Below are 12,256 nucleotides of genomic sequence, written 5' to 3' on the forward strand. Positions count from 1 at the left end.
GTTCTTTTAGTTTAGTGTTTCTCAGCTCAAGTTTATAATCCACCTGTTTTTTGCAGCTAGGTTGCATCATTAGCTGATGATTAAGTCCGTCTGGAGCTGAAACAGGTCTGTTAGAGTACAAAAACAAAACTATGTGGTGCAGGTGGACGGCAGGACAGGACTGGGGTAATGGGGAAAAAAGGGGAAAAGTACCGTAAAGCCCTGTGGTGCCCAGTCCTGCTCCTGTATTATCGTTGTTCTCTACATTTTAGCACTTTACTGTTCTTATAGACCTCCTGGATACCAATATCAGGCCACTTTTTAAGTTAACACAGGGGTTGGTTCTTCATCCGCATGCTCTGCACATTCACCGTTTTCATAATTGAGATGTAAACAGTCATTCAGAGTGGTTTGATGGGAAATGTTCCATTCTAGAGCAACTTGCCAACTCAGAATTGTTCACAGTGGCGATAGGAACCAGACGCCTGAGGCCTTTAATGCCTATTAAATCTACCTCACACAAGTTATTGCTTGAGATGGTTGCTGCTTAATATCTGAGACATTGTTTTATGATGGAATTGTGATAAGCTTTTGGCCTAAAACCATTCACGGCAGAAAGGTACATGCAGGCCATTCTAAGCCATAATAGTCCTCTAAGAAAGCTTTTTTTTTCAGATTTACCACTTTTACCATCATCAACATTACATATATAGATTCAGAATATACATATAGGTTCACTAGTGGTTATGAATAGTGAATAAAATGAATATATTTGTGTTGCAGACATCATGACCTTAGGTTCCTAACACCACTATTGTAAGAAAACTTTGTAAGAAAGTTTTTCTGCATTGCACCATTTCACAACAAACCACTCTGAATGACTTTGTTTACATCTTAATGGTTGAATTATGCAGAAATACTGAAAAATCGGTCCCCTTTAATGGGTTGAATAAGGTGTGCTAGATGAGGGAAAGCAGAGAAATGTGGAAAAAAGTGCAGCTAAATTTCCTTGGGGGCAGCTCACAAGCTCAATTTATGCTGTAGAAGTCTGCTAGCTTAGATTTCGTTTCTTAAGAGTGATAAATTACCTCTTGTTCTTGCTTTTCCACAGAGTATGTCATCTTCCAAAACTGTGAAGATCTTGAAGGTAAGTGATACATTTCACCCTGTGTTCAGCATAGTTGCTTTCATGATGAACGTATCTCAAACCTGATCTCGCATCTGACTTCTGATAAGCAAAATGTCTTTGCCAACATTTTTTACGCTTGGAACTCAACATTTTCATTTTAATTGTTTAAATTTTGTCCACTAGAGTTATACTGTCTGATTTAGCCACATGAGAAGGACCATAGTATTTGTCTGTTAGCTTGTACACACTCAGAATAAAGGGTTTATACATTGCTGAGGTTGAATTTGTGTGCCTGGGTATGAATTGAATAATATTTTGCATGGAAGGACACATTCAGCCTTTCTTAATGTCTCTTTCACCATGCTCAGCTGTAGCGTAGTTACTGAAGGAGTCCCTCTTCTTGAGGCCATAGAGCCATCAATCAAGCCCAGTACCAAATGTTGCACTTGTGGTCCTGCGATCCACAGTTGCAAGTGCATATGAGGACCACGAGACCGCAGGGCAGTGGTCTCCAAACCTGCTCATGGACATCTTCCTTCCTCCTGACTTTAGCTGCAACTCTAATTGACCCCACTTGATGCATCTCATTGTTGCCTTCAGAAGTCCTTGATTGACTGAACGAGGTGTGATAGATTTGGGCTGGAATTGAAACCTTCAGGAAGGTGGATCCCCAGGAGGATGGTTGATGGCCACTGCTGTAGGGTGTCCCATGCCTCATTTTAGTGATCACAGGGGTGTTTTGGAGCACCCTCTATGCTCCTTGACTGTGACCTTCAGCTAGGACCACATGGATGCGGACTCAGCAGTGGCCCAAAATTCCTTATAATGCAGGTGAGGACCAATCAAAGTGGAAGGATTTGTTTACAGCTATCTGACCAGCATGGCCAAGAGGAGGGTTTTCAGATATGAGTGGAGTTGTTTGTTTATTTAACTTGTCATTATGCTGCATTATGCTTGTAATCTGAATTTAGACTGTAAATTAAGTAATAAAAAAAACAAATATGACTGATATGCCCGGTATGATACAAGCTGTTGCACAAGTCTGCCGCAAATACACACATTTCAACCTAGAGCCTTCGAGGTTTCTTGCCCTATGGGTGTGCACATTGTTGACATCACCAAAGTCTGGACTTGGAGTACCTTTTGCGACTGGGCTTTAATCTCATGGGATCGCCTTGGAAACACCAATTCAACTCAGCTACTATCAAGCCCTTTATTTTAACTGCTATAGCGTCATCTGTAAATTGACAGTAACTGAACAGATAGTTCTCAAAGGCTTTTTCTGAAGCATAAAGTAATTCAGTTGGGCTTATGAGTCACAGAATTAATACCTAATATTATTTCAATCACCCTCTTGGTGGCTTTAACTCCATACCCCCATATAAAGTGAAAATTCTTTGGAAGTGTGCCTGCATTCATCAAACATATACTATGGTTGTTGTGTAAATACGATGTATTTATTTATCTTAGTATTTTCTGTTCTGTTGTGACGTCTTTGTTACTCCTTCGAGACATTTACAGTAACAAGAAATTACCTTTTTGCAGCATTGTGGTTCAATGTTGCTCCATTCATCTTGGCAGACCGTCTTCAATTCCGAAAGGTTACGACGGTCCCTCTGATAGTCTGATGGAAATTTTCTGTAAATTATCAGTGGGATTCAAGTCAAGAGATTGGCTAGACCACACAAACACCTTTTGTTTTAGGAAACCAAGATTTTGAGATATTTTGGCTGTATGTTTGAACTTGTCTTGTCGTCCACTGATTATTTTTCTTGGCCGATGAGATTAAATTCTCCTTAAATATGTTCCAGTACATCACTCCATTCATGTTACCTTTAATGACATGTAATGCCTCTTCTACCATTTGCAGAGAAGCAGCGCCCATGTCACGATGCTCCCACCCTCATACTTCACTGTGGTGTATGAGTGTGTGCTTGGGATTTTGCATGCAACCTTTTTTGACATGAGCTCAATTATTGCCAAAGTATTCTATTTTTGTTGTCTCAGTCAGTTGTTCCAAAAGAGGTCTGATTTGTCTAAACACTTATATGCTCCTTTTTATAGCAGAGGAGTTCTGCATTGGGTGCAGGATTGTGATTGCAGTTTTGGGGTGCAGTTCATTGCTTTTTGTTTTGTGTACCTGTTGTTCTGCTGCATTTAGTTCATCCTGCAACTCTTTTTCAAGTGACTGCTGGCTTCTCTTACCTTCCTTATCATTAATCTGAGAGTGCATGATGAAATCTTTTAAGGCACACCTGTCCAGGGATGACTAATGATGGTTCCATGAACTTTCCACTTGCATATTAATTGAGCCAATTTTACTGACAGGCATATCTAAGGTCTTTGCTGTGGCTCTGTATCTTTTTCCATACATATGTTGTTTATTAATATTGTTCCTGAGAACTTTAGGAACCTCCTCCTCCACCTCCACTTCCTTCAGTACTTGTTGCCAACCAATGGCAATATATTTTTTGTTATAATGACACCAGAAGCCATTTTATGCAGCATTAACATCTAGAACTTGATTCAGTGTTGTGTATCCTTTACATGTATATGTTTTTATTATAATGTCTGAACACTATCAATTTAGTTTTTAACATACGCTTTGTTCAAAATTATAGGACAAAGTCAAAAGGCATTATATATGTAAATGAAGTAAATATGTACTGGAAGTATATTATTTACCAGAAATTGTCTAAATAGTTGTTTCACTCCATTGTAAGCTTTGCCCTGTGTTTAATGTTTATGCAATTAATGGCCACAAGATGGAGACAAGAGCCTAGACTTGTTGGGAAGGAGTGCTTCCGTGCAGACTTGACTCCTAACAGCGGGGACTGTGTCCAAAAACGAATGAAACTTCCTTTTAAATCGTGTTTCTTTGATTTTGCCTGATCTGTTAACCATGTGGATCCACACACTAGTCAGTGCTGCTTGAACATTTAGAGAGGCCGTGGGCTAAGGGTCAGGCAAAATCAAGGAAAGCTAGGAGTGGATAGGAAAGGAAGTTCAATTCGACTGTTCAGACCCAGATCTGGTTCTTTTTCAAGCCCTTTGTGGTGGTGGGTTCACGGGGAGAACAGAAGACTGTGGAAGGCAGTCCCAGGATGGGGACAAATCAACAGTTTATAACAGGGGTGCTCAATCCTGGTCCTGGAGATCTACCACCCTGGAGATTTCAGATCCAACACACCTGGCACTAATATTCAAATGCCTCTGAAGGCCTTCACTTCCTGAATCAGGCATTTTTGATTTGGGTTTGGAGCTAAATTCTGCAGTGGTAGATCTTCTGGACCCGGATTGGGCACCCCTCGTTTATAGTATCTCCCATCTCCACCAACTTGAAGTGAAGGTTTTGCTAATTTATGCATCACACTGTACCTTGGACTACATAATCATGCAGCATAAAGGAATCCACGTAAAGTCTGATAGTCAGTTGTGACTTTATTCAAAAGCTTAGAACAGACTACACTGCGATACAGAAAGTACAAGCCGCCACTGATTTCAGCTTTAATATTTTCAGACGATCGAGTCATGTGCCACCTTGGGACAGAAGCCACTTGACAGTTTTGTGGTGTTTTAGTCTTCACTCCACGCACAACAACAGCAGAATGAGCAGCTACAACTGCTGGCAGAGAGGAAACAGCGAGGTTTAAGATCACGGCAAACTTCAGCTAATACTAACTATTGAAAAAGATCTCCTGCGTCGAACTCCTTCAGAATCTGAACTAAACACATTGAAATCCAGATTTACAGAAAATAGAGGGCTGCTTTCCATCCACAGAAGCCTAGTCCTAGTCTAAGGTTTTTCAAGAGAGAATCCACCTGTTGACTGAGACTAGGCTTACGTATGTGTCTACAAAACCAGCCCACAATGTAGATATGCACAGTGCAACTCGTTCACACGACCCAATCAAAAGCGTTTAGAGAGAGGAAAAGACAAAGCTTAGCAGACTGTTTTGTGGGTTAAGCTTGGAAAAAGAAGCTATTCAATGTATCATCGTTAGGAGAGTCCATAACTAGGCTTAACCTGCAACTACAGGACTGCAGTCCTTACAGGTGAACCACACCCATTCCATTTGACCCCAGATAGCCCTGCTTTGGGGAGTCGTCCATTTCTTAAGAAAAGCAAACATACAATATGTTATTCTACGAACCACGAACACAATTCCACACATATTCAAGAAGTTCTTTTATGCAGTTTTGCAACAGGCTGGTCTCATAGACGTATTAAGCCTCGTCTGCACAAAATTGTAATGACTGTGTGCGTTCTAGGCTGAAAATTCCTTTTTTTTCCCCAGGACTCGGCTTAATATTGGTATAAGAAACCAGCCCGAAGTGTTGAACTGACTTTAATACGTTTATCTCAGAAAGGTGTAGCCAGCACACCACAGTTTTTTGATTTTAGCACAACATGAACAAAGTTTTGCTGTTAGCCATTGCTGAAACAGAGGTAAAAAACGTATTCGTAACAGTTTTGGATCAGTTTCATCACTATTTGTACCGCAATACACAAAACATTGTACAATTGCATTACATTTTATTCTTAGTCAGTAGGCGATTTCATATTCTTTTGAGTTTCCTCACCCAAAGAAGCAGCTCAAGCTCCCACTAGACATTGCGTGTTTTATCTTTTCATGGACCGGTCAGACTAGTCCGAATGCAAACCTTCAGCATTATAAGAAATGCTAATCATTCAGGACAGTAACAGTAGGAACTGACCACACCAGTACAAGATGGAGAAGAACATCACATCACAGTTTAAGATTGTGATTACTGAATAGCAATATTTACACTTCGGCTGTTTCAAAACTAGAGGACGTTTCCGTCCTGCAGGCCATGTGCTTCTTTCGATGTGCAACGTAATCTATGTGACCGGTTTACCAGACACAGATCAAGCCTAGTTCTGGGGTATTTTCAACAGCAGATTGCCGTTATCTTCATCCAGGACTATGCTTGACCTGTGTCCAATGGCCTGGCACATCCATCGCATTGTTTGTGCAGAGTAACCAAACAATTATTGAACTTACTGAACAGTCCGTACATTTGCAAAATCTCCAAAACAGTCAGAAAGGAGTGAGGAGACCCAAAGCCAAATGCTAGGATATCTCTAGTCTTCGAAGAAGAGCTCAGAACAACACCACAGAAATTGAGACTTAACACAATTATTAACAATATCAAAGTCAATACTCACACTTTTCATGTTGTTTTTCTGGAGGATAACATTAATGTTCCCTATTGTTCAGTGCTTGATTATTCACTACCATTACTAACATTTGCACAGAAGATCCAGACAGTCACTTGTCTTTGAGCACGACCGCATGGAATAGTATATGGTACAGTGTAATACCACGTATTTACAAATCGACATACATACTTTTCATACTAAAAAGATCAATAGCCCCTTTTCCCCATGAGAGAAGGTATAATTGTTCAAAAACCTGATTTCAAAGTATAAAAATAGAATAAGCGTTCATGAGAGCATTCACAACATCCACACATTTTCAGTTGATATGACTGATAAGAATGGCACAAAGAACACAGTAAGAATCCCAGCACAAGTACTGATGCCATGGATGAGAAAGATGCCCTCACTTCAGAGAACCGTTTTGGCACTTTAGTACCCATCATCTGACAGGTCTGGACCCTCTCGTCCATCATAGCATTCAAACATCCGATTCCCTTTTTGGACACAGTTGAGTCACAGTTGAATTTGAAAAATGACTGGACGCACTCTCACGGCAAGCTTAGCACATGGCTTCATCATTCCTTCCCCTTTTGTTCCATGACCGGGGCAGCCAGGCTGCCTGGGTCCGTCAGACGGCTTCGGCAGAGGTGTCGGTGGAGACGGACATGGTCACTTTGGCTATTTTCACAGTGGTCTTGACGCAGCTCTCGGCCGCCCGGTTGGCATGGATCTGCAGGTTGCGGTTCTGGCAGTCCGACTCCAAGCTGTTGTCCAGCTGCTGCGTGTTGCTGCTGCTCCTGCAGCCCTGGCAGGCGGCCAGGAAGGCCCGGCGCAGGTCCTTACTCCGCAGCGCGTAGATGATGGGGTTCACCGTGGAGTTGAACAAGCAGAGCATGCTGCAGAAGGCGAACACCGTCTTGATATCATCATCCATCTTCCAGAAGAGGTCATAGACCATGATGGCCAGCACAGGACCCCAACAGATCACCAGGACCACCAGGATAAGGACCAGCGTCTTGGCGAGGCGGATATCCATTCGGGCTTGCTCGGGCCGGGTGGTCTGGACCTTGGTGCCGTCCGCGGAGTAGACCACCAGGCTTTTCTGCGAGGTTCGACTGAGCATCCGCACAGCATGGTGGTGGGCCTTCCACAGGATGTACATGTAGGCGTAGATGATAAAGATCAAAAGGATGCTGGTCACGCCGATCCAGAACATCAGGTAGTTCTCGTCAATTAGTGGAAAGATATCTGAGCACACCGTGTTTAGGCGCCTGCAGTTCCAGCCAAGCAGGGGGATCACTGCGATGATGATGGAGATGGCCCACATCATGCAGAAGGCAATCACTGCCTTGGTACGCGTCACAATGCGCCTGTAGGCCAGCGGCCGATGAATCGAGATATATCGATCGATGGCCGTGAGGAAGAGACTCCCAACGGAAGCGGTAAAGGACGCTGTGACGCCTCCAAGCTTAAAGAGAAATATATTGGGACTGTCTTTGCGATGGAAGATGTGAAAGTCCAAGAAGCTGTAGACAAAGATCACACTGCCCAGCAGATCGGCCACGGCCAGGCTGCCGATGAAGTGGTAGGAGGGTCTGCAGCGCAGGGTACGGGACTGCAGGATCACACATAGCACCACCAGGTTTTCCAGCACCGTGAAGGTGCCTAGTGTCAGAGACATGACCGCCACGGCCAGCTGCTGGCTCGGGGTCAGTATCATGAAGCATTCCATGTCCATGAAGTTCTCACCGCACTGCACGTTGTCCCCCTCCTCCACCAGGGTCCGGTTCCCAAACAGATCCGTGCCATTGGTGGGGTAGAACGGAATCGATTTGAGGATGAGTTCCTCATTCGGACCGACTTTATCTGGGAAAGAGTTGCTGCGAAAGGCAGACGGAGGCTTCTGAAACGAGTATCCGCCCTTAACAAAGTCAGCATCGATAGTGGGGTCATCGTAGCTGGCATCGTTAGACCCAAGGTATTGGAGCCCCGAGGTGATGGTCCTGAAGGTGGTGTCCGCCACGCCATCCAGAACAGACTTCATGTCTGCCTCTGAGAGGGGAACGCTGTGGCCGATGGTGTGTCACACAAAATCTATTGGGATGAGATGGAGAGAATGTTTTAGACAATGAATTAGGGTGGTATAATGGGATCTCCTAATCAAACTGTGAGCATAATTACAAAGCCTCAGGAGGGTTTGATAAAAAAAATTAAGAAAGAAAAACGCATCACGGAGTGAACAATGGAACCAACTGAACCTTGAATGCATGCTGTTTTCATGATTAGGAACCAAGACATGCAAGAAACATTTATACCCCACGCTTTCCAGTACTCTTGCAGTACTAGACAAGATTAACTTTGAAGGAAATGGTGCTTGGTATGTGGCCCGCTGATACATTGAAGATGATTAAATGTCAAATTAAGCATAAAATGAAACAATCAAGGGCAACCTCTTTAGCGGGGGGCCATCAGAGGAGGGGTCCACACACTTGGGACTCTGTTAACCAGCTGTTAGCCAGGAAAATGAGATGCAGCTTGTTGAGTAATGAGACAGCAGACATACGCCTTGAGTCACCAGCGTTGGTTTATCAGGCCAAGCGGGTTTCAGTGGCTTTAAGTGACATTTTACACGTTAACAGTGAATTACTTTAGACAATTACCTGTCGTTAATTTGATCATATTAACTGTTGATTAGGGCCACGGATGTCACACAAATGGATCTCATACAAACCTCCCCAACCCCTTCGCTAAAAGAGCTGAATTTTACAACCTGTCTGAATATGTTGTTTCAGGCAAACCAAGACCTTAAAAAAATCAAAAACAACATTTTTCCCTGTAGATTTTAGGGTTTGCATTCATTTTTTGATCCAGACAAATGTAAATATAAATGCATAAACAAATCAATAACCTCAGGAAAATGATTCACAACAATACTACTAATAATAATAATACCAACAACAACAAGATGCAAGAATATGATGAAGAAAAGGACGAAAACAAGTAGGATCAGAAGAAAAACAAGAATACGCTGGACACAGAGGCGGCTGATGGAAAAATAAATAAAGAAATAAACAAACAAATAATAAATAAAGCAAGCAAATCACGGAAACTGAATGTATGGAAGTCAAATGTCCATTTAAAAGTTCCACAAAATGTTTATATCCACTTAGCCGAAGCAGAATGCATCAGTAAATAAATAAATAAATAAATAAACAACAGTCATCACCAAACGCAAGACACGCACACAGTACATTTAGAGAAGCACAAAGGCTGAAGTCTTTCAGTTACCTTCACATAGTTCTCGCAGGTGTTGAGAGCTCTCCAGGCGCGTGCACGAATCCAGCAAAAGTAATATTTTTTCTTTTTGTCTTTTTTTTGGGGGGGGGGGTAAGGGGGCCAAAAACGGATCGATGAACACAAGCAAAGCAACGCGTTTACATTGTACTAATTACTCCGGCTTCTTCTTATCACTGTGTTAGGTGTGAGCGCAGGGTGGTCTGTACAGAGTGATGGGGGACTCTGCTAGGCTCTGCTTTCTTGCTCGGAATGACACTCAGGTACGCGCTCCGTGTGTGGGAATGGGCTGCGCTGCTTTTTTTCCTCTCGCTCTCTCGCAAAGCCCCGCCCTCCTGCGCCACGATTGGCTAGTGTTTCAGACTCAGAAGCGGTCCGCCGAGGCACTCCCAGCCAATCCCACGGACAGGAGGCGGGGCTTCTCAGAGTACGAGCGGAAAAAAACAAGTGCATAGAAATAAAACCGAGCGCACTGATGCGTTCTAAACGACGTGCTAACGTTCTGTTCACTTTTATTTGTGAGGAAGGGATTTTACTCTTTATTAAGAAAGATTTCATTCAGAAACGTTTAGTTACTAATTAATGTTCATTTCAGACCCAAAAACAAGCTATTATACACACCAGTCAACCTCCTTGATTCTACACTCATTGTCATTATCAGCTCCACTTACTATATAGGTGCACTTTGTAGTTCTACAGTTACAGACTGTAGTCCATCTGTTTCTCTGCATACTTTGTTAGCCCCCTTTTACCCTGTTCTTCAGTGGTTAAGGACCCCCATGGACCCTCACAGAGCAGGTACTATTTGGGTGGTGGATCATTCTCAGCACTGCAGTAACACTGACGTGGTGGTGGTGTGTTAGTGTGTGTTGCGCTGGTCTGAGTGGATCAGACACAGCAGTGCTGCTGGAGTTTTTAAACACCTCAGTGTCACTGCTGGACTGAGAACAGTCCACCAACCAAAAATATCCAGCCAACAGTGTCCTGTGGGCAGCGTCCTGTGAACACTGATGAAGGACTAGAGGATGACCAACACAAACTGTGCAGCAGCAGATGAGCTATCGTCTCTGACTTTACATCTACATGGTGAACCGACAAGGTAGGAGTGTCTAATAGAGTGGACCGTGAGTGGACACAGCGTTTAAAAACTCCAGCAGCACCGCTGTGTCTGATCCACTCAGACCAGCGCAACACACACTAACACACCACCACCACGTCAGTGTTACTGCAGTGCTGAGAATGATCCACCACCCAAATAGTACCTGCTCTGTGGTGGTCCTGTGGGTGTCCTGACCATTGAAGAACAGGGTGAAAAAAAGTATGCAGAGAAACAGATGGACTACAGTCTGTAACTGTAGAACTACAAAGTGCACTTAAATGGTAAATGGAGCTGATAAAACGGTGAGTGTAGAAACAAGGCTGGTGAATCCGATAAATGCTCAGTGAGTGCTGGAATGCACTTTAACATCATTATTGTTTCAATGTTGTATTGCACACTTTGTAAGAGTAATGTATGAACCAGTTTTCTTGCATAAAATGGATCTAATGATTGAAATCATTTTTTGAAGTAATCTGTGTGGAGTACGCTGCCCTGAGGCAACATTGTGCAACAGTGGAAATAAATGATGTCATCTGGTAGACAGAATTCAATCTAATTATTTGGAATGAAAAATGTAACCATGTAATGTTTCGATTTCTTGCAAACCAGTCACTTATTAGCCACAATTAATAGTTTACAAAGAATCAAACAAGTTATCAGAATTAAATTTCTTTTTTTAAAATAGAAGTGATGATGCTAGTGACTGCTACATGACGGAATTGCCTGGAATGGGCATCTGTCCACTAACACTTATATTTATTAAATACTTAACACATAAGATAAGAAAATAAAAACACAAGAATAATTTGAAATAAAAACTACATTTGAATGAAAAATGAAGGACATTTGCAGTTCTTTTGAGTGGTTAAATGAGTGACTTCACTTGCTAATTGCTGCATCAATCCTGCTGTCTCACAACGTTGCTTCTAGGCAACAAACATATTTAAGCAATTTCTAGTAATAACAAAAATGTATACTTCTATATAAATGTATACTTCTATAATTCTAAACATTTAAAAAATAAACTAACACTAAAAAGTGTGAATCATATGTTTGGATGGAAGAAAAATTGTGAAAAATGTATTTTCTGAGAGAAACTGTGTAGTTTAGAAAGGATTTAAATGCTCACCAGAACACAGTGTGACCAAGAAAATGCTTCTCATTTGTTGAGTCAAACTCCTCCCTTCACTGTTAATCCTTTCATTGTGAATAAATATGTATCACATCCTGATACATGTGAGGAAAATGCGTTTGTTGCCCTGAGGCAACATTGTGCAGTAGAGAGCTAATGGGGCTGGTGAGCCAGTTAGCTGATAACTAGCTGTCATAAACAAGATGTAAAATGTAGACATTACACAGGAGATATAGCTTAGTACAGCTTTTTTTTTCACCACAATGGAATTCAACACTCATTAAAAAACTGTAAATATGTTTCTGAACAAACATTGGTAAGGCAATGTTTAATTGAACTGCAGGTGTGCATTATCGCTACCACAATTTTGCTGCTTTCTAAATGTGTGAATCTATTTATTGTAGTGTCGAAATATGACGCTGGGAATGACAAAAGGTT

General features: G+C 42.2%; 1 protein-coding gene across 1 annotated transcript; it reads right to left on the reverse strand.

The window, feature by feature from the left end:
* Positions 1–4,529: 4,529 nt before the first annotated feature.
* cnr1 (cannabinoid receptor 1) lies at positions 4,530–9,852 on the reverse strand. The gene is made up of 2 exons (XM_036582369.1): positions 9,582–9,852; positions 4,530–8,387 (listed from the first exon to the last, which is right to left on the reverse strand). Exon 2 carries the CDS (start codon positions 8,335–8,337, stop codon positions 6,922–6,924), a length of 1,416 nt encoding a protein of 471 aa, XP_036438262.1. The 5' UTR covers positions 8,338–8,387; positions 9,582–9,852; the 3' UTR covers positions 4,530–6,921.
* Positions 9,853–12,256: the final 2,404 nt, after the last annotated feature.

This window comes from Colossoma macropomum, unplaced genomic scaffold, assembly GCF_904425465.1.
Source record: "Colossoma macropomum unplaced genomic scaffold, Colossoma_macropomum, whole genome shotgun sequence".
NCBI classification, from domain to species: Eukaryota; Metazoa; Chordata; class Actinopteri; order Characiformes; family Serrasalmidae; genus Colossoma; species Colossoma macropomum.